Raw genomic sequence first — 12,132 nt, 5'->3', positions numbered from 1 at the left:
GGCTCTAGGGGTATATCTGATCACTCCCCCATATATCTGGAGATCTTAGGCCCCCATTCAAAGCCTAAGTCCCCCTTTAAATTCAATCACGTGTGGCTACAGGACCCAAGGTACACCAAGTTGGTCACTGAATTCTGGAAGGCAAACCCCATAACGAGACACAAATCTCTGGCTGAGGGGTTTTGTCACAATCTATCTCAACTCAAGCATCTATCCATCACCTGGGCCAAAAAGAAAGTACAGAGGGATGATTACACCCTATCTCAAATTGAGTCAGAACTGAGTGAGCTAACGGATGATTGTAACAAGGGGTTTACAACTGCAAATGAGAAATCCCACCTTATTGAGCTTGAGAAACAGAAGGACAAGATATTGAAGGAAAGAGAGGAAACTTGGAGACTAAAAAGCAGGGCCATCTGGCTTCAGGCAAGAGATGATAACACAAAAAAAATTCAGAACTATGCCAAGGGAAGAAGGGTATCTAACACTGTTTGGAATCTGCCCCTACTTGATGGAGGTGTGGCAGACACCTTCAATAAGCTCTCCCTTCTAGGCACCTCTCATTTTCAGAATCTCTATAAATCCCCCCAAGGGACAAATCTAGCGGATATTATTCAAGTTGCTGGTCAATTTCCTCAGTTTGTGGATGAAGAGATGGCAGATGAGCTCAACTCACCAGTGACATCTGTTGAACTTGAGGGGACCCTGAAATGGTTTAAAAAAGATAAAAGTCCAGGGCTGGATGGATGGACTATCAAATTCTATCTAGCCTTTTATGAACTCTTGGGTCAAGACTTGCTAAATGTAGTGGAGGAATGCAGGACCACTGGTAAACTATATGATGCCATTAATTCCACCTTCATTGCCCTTATCCCCAAGGCTGACTCCCCATCATCCTTCAACGACTTTTGCCCCATCTCCCTCTACAATTGTCTCTACAAAATCATTGCCAATAGGATCAGACCCATCCTCTCTCATCATATTTCATCCGAACAGTTTGCCTTTCTTGAACACCGACAAATTCATGAAGCCATTGGTACTGCCCATGAGGCCATTCACTCGATCAGGTCCAAAAAGCTTAAGGGCATCATATTAAAGATTGACCTGGCAAAAGCTTTCGATCGTGTTAGCTGGCTTTACATCAAAATGCTTCTCATTCACCTCGGCTTCCCGCATGACTTCACCACCTAGATCATGTCTTGCATTACCTCTGCAACATTCAGTGTTCTCATCAATGGGTCTGCTTCACATTTTTTTCATGCAGAAAGGGGACTCAGACAGGGTTGTCCCCTATCCCCCTACTTTTCTTGATTGTCATGGATGGTCTCAGTCGGCTCCTTGCACAGGCAAAAAGGAATGGTCGACTGTGTGGACTTAAAATAAATGACCTATGTTACCTCACTCATCTTCTATTTGTCGATGATGTCCTCATTTTCCTTTACGGTAGCATCTAAGACTCAGCTTCCTTTGCCAATATACTCTCCCTTTTCTCCCGGGCTACTGGTATGATGGCAAATCATGGGAAATACACTATTACATTAGCTCACACATCCATCCATGAATCACGATTTGCTCAACAAAACTTCCCATACTGTATCCTCCCACTTCATCAGGGTTTCAAATACCTGGGTTTCTGGATCAAACCCCTCAGCCAAAAAATTGTTGACTGGATTTGGTTGGTCATTAAGTTAGAAAAAAGGCTTACAAATTGGAGTCATCGATTCTTATCCAGAGCAGGAAGACTAGTGCTCATCAAATCAGTACTGGAGGCTACTCCTATTTTCTGGATGGCATTGGCATGGATACCCAGAAACATCCTTGCCCATCTTCAACAGATTTGCAGCAGATATCTTTGGAATGGTCAACAAGATAAGAAGATTTTTGCTTGGGTTAGTTGGAATAAGATTTCTTTACCCAAGAAATGGGGAGGTTGGGGATTAAAAGACCTATATCTATTTGCACAAGCACTTGCTGCTAAAATGGGATGGACACTTCTTACTGGACAGAACCTCTGGACCTCTGTCACTTATCATAAATACATCTGGCCTCTTCAGATCATGGATTGGGTGTGACTGCCACGATGGTCGAGGATTGGTATATCTTCTGTCTGGAAAGCTCTGCTCCACTCCTTACCTATCATTCGCAATGGTTCAAAATCACGCATCGGTCTGGATCCCTGGACTGGGGGGTGAGGCAGGCATCATCTGCCGAGAGAGTTAATTCACCATCTAAATCAGCGAGATATCAGAGTTATAGCACACATTGTTGATCAAGACAATACCACCATATTTGCTCAGGGCTGGAAATCTGCTCAACAGCTCAATATCCCACCCCAATGGCACCAATCGTGGCAAAATTACATCTCAGCACTGAGTGAATCTCACATCAGAATCAAGGAGGGACTTGACGAACTCATGTGGTGCCTTGCAAAGAATGGAGTATATACTCCAAAAGTTGGTTACCTCAGGCTGATTACTAACAGACAGCCGGAGCTGATTCATGATTGGTGGCAGATCATATGGAAGATAAACTCACCTCCGCGAACCAAGCTATTTTTCTGGTGCGTGCTCAGCAACAAAGTTCCCACTGGGGAATCCTTAACCCACCGTGCCATTCATGGACCACACTGGTGTGTCCTTTGTAAACAAGCATCTGAATCGACAGACCATCTATTTCTAAAATGTGGATCTACAACTAACCTTTGGCAGTCCATCTCCTCATCGATCCAATTTGCAGGCAAATGGGATGGGGATAACATTAACCAAGCTTGGAAAAGCTGGTGCAGCACGCATCGCGGATCAAAGCTGATCTGTCTCCCTCTGCTCATTTGTTGGACTATCTGGCTGACACGGAACAGAATTATTTTTTATGAAGGTGTAGCCAGATGGCAGATTATTGCTGCAAAGATCATCTCTGCCTACCATGAACTGCCTGATTACATTAGGCCACACCCTTGAAGATCACTTGCACCCGATCCCATTGACAAATCTACCCCCTGGGCATACTTTGACGGTGTTGCACAGGATCACGGGTGTGGGGGAGGCTTCCTACTGTACCTATCTTATCAGCATCACTTCAAGGTCAAGATGGGACTCGGAGAAGGGACAAACAATTTTGCAGAATTAATCACCCTCCGTCATTTACTGCATTTTTCACTTGGCCATGACTACAACAATCTACAGATTTATGGAGACTGACAAATCACTATAAATTGGTTCAATAACATCACTTTCTGCCATGCACACGCTCTCAGAAATATTTTGGATGAAGTGAACATATTCAAATCTCAATTTAACTCCATCTCTTGTCATCATATTTACAGGGAACATAACTACAGTGCTGACAGGCTTTCCAAGGAGGCCACGCTACTACCCAGAGGCCAGTGGATGATACAAGAGCAGAGGGGTACTGCCAAGTACCAATACTACCACAAGTTGTATATCGATCAAGCATACCATAGGGCTGAGAGACACTAATCTTATTTTGGGACATGCACAGTTTTATCATAATCTACTTTGTATATATTTCAGTATGCATTTCATTTTCAAACTATATATTATGGACATCCCCTGCGTGGTGTATGTATATTGTAGATAAACTCAGTTATGGCACTCTATTTTCTCAAACTCTCTTATGCTATCACCCTGCGTGGTGAAATATGAATGCTACTCAGCACCATTTTTGAATGGACATAGATATATTTTTTTGACTGATACGCACCGAGATGGCCAAGGGTCAATGATGCATATGCCGCCAAGCATCTACTATATGTAATTTTTCAAAATTAATGAAAGATTACGATTTTTCTCGAGGAAAAGATATTCTTCTAACATAAACAATCTTCGACATTTGGGACAATGTATTGTGCGATTTTTAAAAATCGATAAATATTGATCTCTTGCTTCACAAAACAAACATTTGGTCCAAAATGTAGAGTTGTGTATGGAATCAATAATTTCTATATTCATCTTCAAATTAGACTTTATCTTTCTTCAGTGATGAACTTTCTTTTGTGTTTATCACTAAGCTTAAGGTTAAAAGGTAACCCTTTCCAATTTTTATAATAAAATATTAATCTTCTCTTCTTCTTTTTTTAAACCTTCAATACTTTAATCTTTCTTCCAACCTTATTATTGAATCTTTAATAATATTTTAAAAGAAACCTCAAATAGTTTTTTAACTCTTAACTTTTAAAAGGTATTTGATTCCTTCCTTTGTATTTTAAAACCATTTTATATTAAAATCATATACCTTATCTAATGAAGTCAACTTATAAGGGAAAACTTTGGACCAAAATTTCACTCAATATATTAAAGTTGAATTTTCACTTAATATATTTTCCAACTTTACAAATGGTCCTTTTTTTAAAAAATGTCTTTGCAATTGAAAACCTGTAATAGTTAATGGTCACGACTTGAACAAAGAGTTGTGACGTTTCTATTTTAAATTTACTTTGTTTAATGGGTTCACACAATGATTTTTTTTAATCGATTTGTACTGCAGCGAAAAAAGGGCAGCAAGTAAGCGGTTGGAATGGCAGTGGCAGCAAACGAATGCATCAACTGGGAGTCGAATTCAGCGGATGATTTGTGGTGGGTGTGGGAAGAGTCAGCGGCCAGAGCGGATGGTCGAGCAGCGATTAGATCATTGGTTGAATCAAGTCATTGGTTGAATGCAAACATTGTGGGTTGTGGAAGGAATTGTAGCGGCAACAGAAGGGAGATCGCAGCAGTAGGGGCAATGGTCGTAGTGCTCGCAGAGCGGACGAACAAACTGGTGGCAAAACACCGACAATGACTATGACGGCCTATCGGGTTGCCATTGCAAGTGGAGTCTATCGAGCAGTAGCGGAAAAAAACAGAAGCGGTGCAGGCTATAGCAAGAGAGAAAGCGGCTGCAGGTGATTGATAGAAGACAGTTGGAGTAACTACGAATCGATCGTGTCAACGACAACGTGCTTGGTTGAAAAGTGGCAGCGACAGTGGCTGAGGGCATCAGGTAAAACAAAAATTTTAATTTTTTATTTTATATATTATATTTTTTTATATAATTTTTGTTTATAAATATATCACCCTTTGTATTTTTTTTTTATATATAACTCTTTTTTTATTAAAAAATAATAATAATAAATAAATAAATAAATAAAAAATAAAAAATAAAATCCATAAATCTTTTCTTTTCTTTTTTAATATAATTTGCTCATTTTTACTTCTTTAATATATATCTTGAACTTGCTTCTTCTTCTTTGTTTGTTGTTTTTTTTAATGGCCGAGGGCCTTTGACGAATCAGCGGATGGAGAAACTCCAAAAAAAATTATAGAGAAACGCTTTCAGTTTCACGACAACAGGTTGGCGCAAGGTTGATGGCCAACGGTCGGATCAGACATGACTCTGACACCAATGTAACGACCAAAAATCGTATACGCAACGAAAATATTTAAAATACTTCATAGACAAAGACATCCATCTTAGGATAGTAAATGTATATTGTATAAAAGAATCGATATAGGATGATACAAATGAGAATGAGGGTCCTATATTTCACTAATTATTATTTAATTATAATTATTATGATTATTATTTATTATCTATTTTTACATCATTTATGTTCATAACACTCGAGTTGCCTGCACTCATGCTGCCTGCACTCGCGCTACCTACACTCACGTTGCCCGCACTCAAGCTGCCCGCACTCGTGCTGTATTTCAAAGAGACTTGATGTGATGCTCCTTGGATGTGTCAAATGACTCTCCTCCACCTTATATTTATCCACAATACAAGGACTCCATCAAATCACATGTGTGGGCTTGACAACTTGTCACAAGGCCTCTAAACGCCTAACCGACCTTGACCAAACCATACATTAACTTCAAAAATTAATATCTCAACTTCTACAACTTGGATTTCGATGATTTTCGTTGCGCCCAGTTTATCTTAGTGTCCTCTATCATCTCCATCCATCACATGTAGAAATCTCCTCACGGTTTTGGCCCAACAACTATGGGTGCAAAACCCCATGCTTGGGTTTCAAGCCCACAAGTCACTTTTGTGGCGCTCCAAACTCCAATCCCCGAACCCTAGGGCTTAGAGTACCTCCCAAGCTACCAAAATCAACAGCAATGTTATGAAAAAAATATATATAAAAAATAATAATGAAAACTATAATAATGATTAATTAATTAGTGATTAGTATAGACGAGACATGTTTCTAAGCACATGACCATTCGTGAAGGGTACCTGCCTAGGTATATATATGGGACCCTCAGTTGTAATCATCTCATATCTTTTAAACATTTATATATAAATATTACTATCTTATAATCGATATTTACATATACCAGATATTATGAGTATTCTATTGCGTTTATGAACTTTATTCGCAACACTAATCATGGCTTATAGCATCATTTGATCATTTATTATCATTTATTGTAATACTAGGGAGTTATTAAGGCTGACCTAGTCAAAACTGTACATGTAGTATCATTAGCCGATCTTGAGGGTAGTGCGGTACTTGAGTTATGTATAAATACATCGTGACTCTCATTTGTACACATGGTTGCAGGGAAGCGTACCCCCCCCCAAATCGCTCCTGAAGTGCACTCCAAGCGGGCGTGACCCGACAGTGCTCTCCGGGAAAAAAAGAATTTGCTCCCTAGTTTTTTTGAAAAAATTTTGTCACAAAGATGTTCCATACACAAAAAAAAATTCAAAGAAACAAGAGTTTTTGAGTAGGGCAACCTAATATTCAAGCCTATGGCCCTACTATTGATATGCAATGCAAATCATGGTAATGTTAAATTCCTAAAGTAAAAGTGACATTTTCCTTTATCTTTCATTTTCATGATTTCACTTAAATTTTAAACATTGCCATGAAATGACTTAGGATGTTTAAGAGTGGTTCCAACCTCATTGGATTTCATATGGAGAAAGTAGAATTTTAGATCTCACTCAAAATCCAGCAAACTTTCAACATTGGGGGGGTTGCAATGTTTCCATTGGATTTGTCATGTACTAGGGTATGGAACTCATATTTAATCAAGAGCACCAAAACCTCTATGTACCTTGATGTTAGTGACATTGGTTGTCAAACTCCTCTATCATGACTCTACTAAAAATGTACCCATCACTCAAACAATGTTGAAATTTGATGACTAAAAAAGTTTCCAACAATCCCAACCCGGTTTTAATTTCACCTTATCACTCCCATTCAGTTAAATGCCATTTCCCATAAACATACATTCAACATATAAAATTCTGGAAATGAAATTTTCAGATTAAAACACATGGGACTGTCAACACAAGCTGAAAATAAATATGGACATAACCAGACCAGCGACACACATAAAAATACACACAGGTTTTTGGTCAATTTAGACCCGGGCAAAACCCCTTCAATCTTCTCTAGGGAAAACCTGTTAGAGCTCTTCAAATTTATTTATCTTTCAAGTTCAGGAAAAATACATTTGCAGTCAAAACAAAACAGCAAAATATAACTTATCTCTTCAGCGCAAAACTCCTTGAAAACCGTGCCCACTTTGCCTCGATTTCCGTGCCCACTTGACACTAAAAATATGTATTGTACAGATACGACTATACAGACTGTGTTGTACAGACTGAACGGATTTTTTTCCCAAAAAAGCCTTTTTTAAAATTTCTCTCGAACAGCGTGCAGCTCACAGCATTCAATGTTGTTCGTACTGTACCTTCTGTTGTCTTCTAAACCTTGATTTCTATGCCCAACTTTGCCAAAAATCACTCCTTCAACTTGCTACAACAAATTTCTCCTTCGGGATTTTTCTCCAACTTTCAACCTCCTTTCTCCAATCTACTCATGAAGAATGAATGTAATTTCTCTTTTCTTTTCTCCCTTTTGTTTCCCTAAATGACTTTTGGGCAACCCTAAGATCTAATGGCTCAGATTCATTTAGATCAAGGGATGAGAATAAATGTGCATTTAATTCTCACTTTCTATTTTTTAACTCACACATTAAATAAAGTATCCACATTGTACTTTATGTCTAAAGTGACTTTTCACTTTATAATTTAACATTGACTTTACCACTTATAAAGTCACTTTCACTTTATAAAGTCACACTTAGGAAAATAATTATTTTGGACACTTTTCCCTAGGTAGAGACTAACCCATGGGAAACCACTTGTCCAAGGTACATTAAAAATCAACAAACAAAATCCTGACTTGACATGCTACATTTTTTCTGTCTTATGTTAATTGCTTAGAGGATGATATGAATGACAAAGATCCCAAGATAGGCAATAATTTTGATGATATGTAGCTATCTGTTGTAGCATGATTTTTTTGGATGCTAGAGGCTATCTAGACCCTATTTGTCAATGTATTTTCGGTTTAGAGATGGATTGCACTCGATGCTATTTTGATTATGTGCACCCTTATATGCTATATAGTATATAAATGAGAACTTGTAACTTGCGGATGTGGTTGACGAAGATTATAACTTCTAGATGATTGATGCTATATGATTTAATCCATGTTTTTATGTTTTTAACTTTTTATATCTAATCCATCATTCTACATGCTTTTGTTGACAATGGAAATATATGCATCAAAATATATAAAAATATATATTATATAAAAAATCGCTCCCAATTCGCTCCAAACCTGGAAACTTTTGAAAATGTCACTCCCTGCTCCTGCTCCCAAGTAACCTTGTTTGTACATTATCACCTTGTAATGTTTTTGATCTCTCTCATAAAGTATTTTGCCTAAAGGCACCTACATCTTTGGCATTATTTTGTGACCAGAACTTCTATCTTTTATGTGCACTTGTGCATCTTGTGTAGTGCACTTGTGCTTGGTCATTTTCCCCACTCTAGAGCGCTAGGTTTAGTACAACTTTAAAAGTGAGAAGATCTTATGAAGTTTCATACAAGGACATTTTTCCTAGGGAAGCCATGAAAAGAAGTACTGAAACTATCAAGAAAGTATTTGTAAACTGATAAGATCAGTAGCAAGCTTCTCCTAGTAAGTGCTACTAAGTTACTGAGCTCAAATGTAAAGAACTGATCTAACCATAACAACTGCAAAACATTAGATTGTGTGGTCAAATAGATACCTTTGCGAACACTCGTATTATGATGAGTAGTCTGCATAAGAAGCTCTTTCAAGGTTTGCTGCTTCCTGTTGACAGCCAAGCCTTCTTTCTCTACAGTCAAGCTCTGCTCAGGTAGAATAATAGCTGCCCACACAAGTAAATCATCAAAAATTGGAAACTTGCATGCTGACATGTAATTTTGTCCAGTATCGCTGTCTAAGTAGACATCATGCATTGCAATTGTTATTAAGGTACTAGAAATAAATTTAATAAAACTGCCAGAATACATCCAAGGAGGATAAAATAATGCCTCAGAACCCAAGTTAGATTTGACAGATCTAAATTTAAATAAGCCATAATAGCTGCATCCAAGTTCACACAAAGAATCTACAAAAACTTCACCACATAAGCATAACGCTGATGAGAAAACATGTGAAATTTGGAGCAGGAAAGAAAATATTTTCATAATCAAATTTACTTTCCCTAAAAGACAAAAAATGCTCTTGTACTTACAACCACCAACCTAGCAACCTGACTACTAGGTGCGGTATCACCTCACCAAAAGGAAAAATATTCATCAACTAGGACCTTTAGGCTTTCTGGTTCCAGTAACTAGCTTTGGCTCAAGGGTCTTTGCATAAACTATGTATTGCTGAATTTAACTAGTACTAAAGATGGACATAATGCCTCTTCATGCTTTTGGTGAACTTTACATATGATCTGGAATATGGTGAACTGTTTGATCATCTGGTTCATCTATCATTATGTAAACCAAGTCAAACCTGGAAAAAATCAAGGAGGGTAGTGCTACATTGTACTTCAGTGGCTTTGATGTATCATGAAACCTGCCAGTAGGATTTGCAGCGGCTAATATAGAGGTATGGTCATTGAGAGTCATCTGAATGGCATATTCTTAAATTTTATTTGTCTGTTGCTCCCTTTTCAGAAATGGTTAATAATTTATATTAATAAAATGCCGCATAAATACAGCAGATATATAAATGCTTTCAATATGCTTTGATACAAAATTTGACTGATACAGTCTTTCCTCCTTATACAAAAATAGAATTGAAGGGGACTAAGCTTCCTTAAGAAACAACTAGTTTAGATCCTTACAAAAGTATCCTGTAGTAAAACTATTTTGCAAAGCATCTAACAGAATTCAAGTGTTACAGTTTTAACTCTAGCTTCACCAGAAGCTGATTTCCTTTGGACCATTCTTGTTTCATCTGCTCTTGCTCCTGATTCAGCTGCCATTGATTGACTGTGCCCTCTTCAACCAGAACATAAGAACCTTTGGAAGACTGTCTCTGAACAGTGGAATCAGAGGCCAAATTTTCAATTTTGCATTTCAACGTATTGTTTTCATTTTTCGGACTAGAAATATCTGTTCCATAAGTTGTCAAGGAACTAAAGATGAAGCTCATTTCTTGGTCCTATGCTTGGTTCTGGATGACTTGAAGATGCCTTAGCTGCTCCAATTCTGCCCTGTGCCTTGTTACCGATCCAGATACATGGATAACCCAGTTTGCCAGCCCGCAGCCCTACCATGATCCACAGATAGCCAGCCTCAAATGCCTCTGATCCATGATCTGGTCAGTATTCAGTGTTCACTAATCCAGCTTACTCATTCAACAAAGGTAATCATCTATTGTCAAGTATTATAACCATGTTTGCATTCAAGTGCTTTCATTTAATGTCTAACGCATTCTAGTATGGATCACAGCTTGAAACTGGATTATAGACTGCTTCTAGTTGTGCACTTGTTCTCCTACTTCACCTTGGTGGTTACCATGTGTCCCTTGTCCCTAGACCAGTGTGGCGTTCCTTAGGGTTTATTGCCGCAAAATCTAGCAGGTCTTGTAGAGGGGTACCCTACAAGGCAAACACCAGACCAAGTGACAACAATAAGGTAGTGGCCCATTGTCACCACAGCCACTACCCCCTGCTCTTTATGGATTTTCACCAATGGGGAGGAGTCTCCATATATAGGTCACCTATAAGAGGTATTCTAAGCTTACAGATTTAAGGTGACACAATAGGCTTCTAAAGGATGACTCGAACAAAAAGGAGGCAATTTGCATTGTTAGAGAGGCCAATCTAGGGCACGCTAGAGCTAGGGCTTGAGTAATAGTGTGTAAAATGGAATGGCCTGAGGTCAAGGTACCATGAAAGGTTTTCAACAATGTATGTTAGCAAAACAATGGCACACGAAACCTTCAAGAAGCCCTCGAGTTGAAGCTTGACCAAACTAGGGTTTCTCCTAGGGCATGAGAAATTATGGAGAAAAATGAAGAGATTATCCACCAAGAGGAATGATTTTGAGGCAACCAATCCTACACTTGATGTTGAATCCTTCCAAACCCTAAAATTTCTCGTCTAGCCAATTTCGCTCCAAGCCCTATTTGAGTGGCTTATCCTTGAAAGGGTTGAAAATAGAGAGATAGGAGAGTGAAAATCAATATATGGATAAGAGAAGGTTGATCACCTATTAGGCAAGGCCAGTGCCTAGTCCTTGGGTGGATGGAGTCTATGGATGTTAAAGATTCGCTAATCCTTGCAAAGGAGTAAGGATATTTTGATGCCCTAGCAACAAAACCCTAACTATTACCTTTGTGAGGGATCAATATTCACTTGGGAGAGCTAATTAAAAGATTCACCAAGGGGATTTTCATTCACATATTATACATGAGTAATGCATGCAATGATGATACCTAGCTTCTATACAATTTATCTTCAATAACAATGGTGCAATAGAAAAGACCCTAGATCATCAATACATTCCATACATTAGACATAAAATCATAAATTTATTCAATAACAAAGCTCACTTACAAGATAACATGCATGTACAATCCTTTCATTGATCCAAGATAACTTCTCCAAAGACAAGAATATAGCTCCAATAAACAAAATGCTCCATAGATCACATCTCTCCAAAGATACAAGAAAGCCAAAATCCCTCAAAGAGAGAGGTTGAATTAGTCCAAGTGATGATGATTGAAGTGAAAGATCCTCTCATGTATTTATATGAGGATAATGACTCATAGTATTAGCC

General features: G+C 38.3%; 1 protein-coding gene across 2 annotated transcripts in view; it reads right to left on the bottom strand.

Annotated features, from left to right (window-relative positions):
- LOC149211007 (uncharacterized) overlaps positions 1–12,132 on the bottom strand; it is a 467,932-nt gene that overhangs the window by 433,268 nt on the left and 22,532 nt on the right. For both annotated transcript variants that reach the window (XM_089396856.1, XM_089396857.1), the window contains exon 4: positions 9,096–9,218. In XM_089396856.1, the coding sequence (XP_089252982.1) occupies positions 9,096–9,218 (123 nt within the window). The remainder of the gene's footprint in view (positions 1–9,095; positions 9,219–12,132) is intronic.

The sequence above is a fragment of the Pinus tabuliformis genome, chromosome 1_2 (assembly GCF_031772625.1).
Source record: "Pinus tabuliformis cultivar Carrire ecotype Pingquan chromosome 1_2, CPIR1, whole genome shotgun sequence".
Taxonomy (NCBI): domain Eukaryota; kingdom Viridiplantae; phylum Streptophyta; class Pinopsida; order Pinales; family Pinaceae; genus Pinus; species Pinus tabuliformis.
Note: the sequence above shows the minus strand (reverse complement) of the source record. Positions and strands in the feature narration are given on the sequence as shown.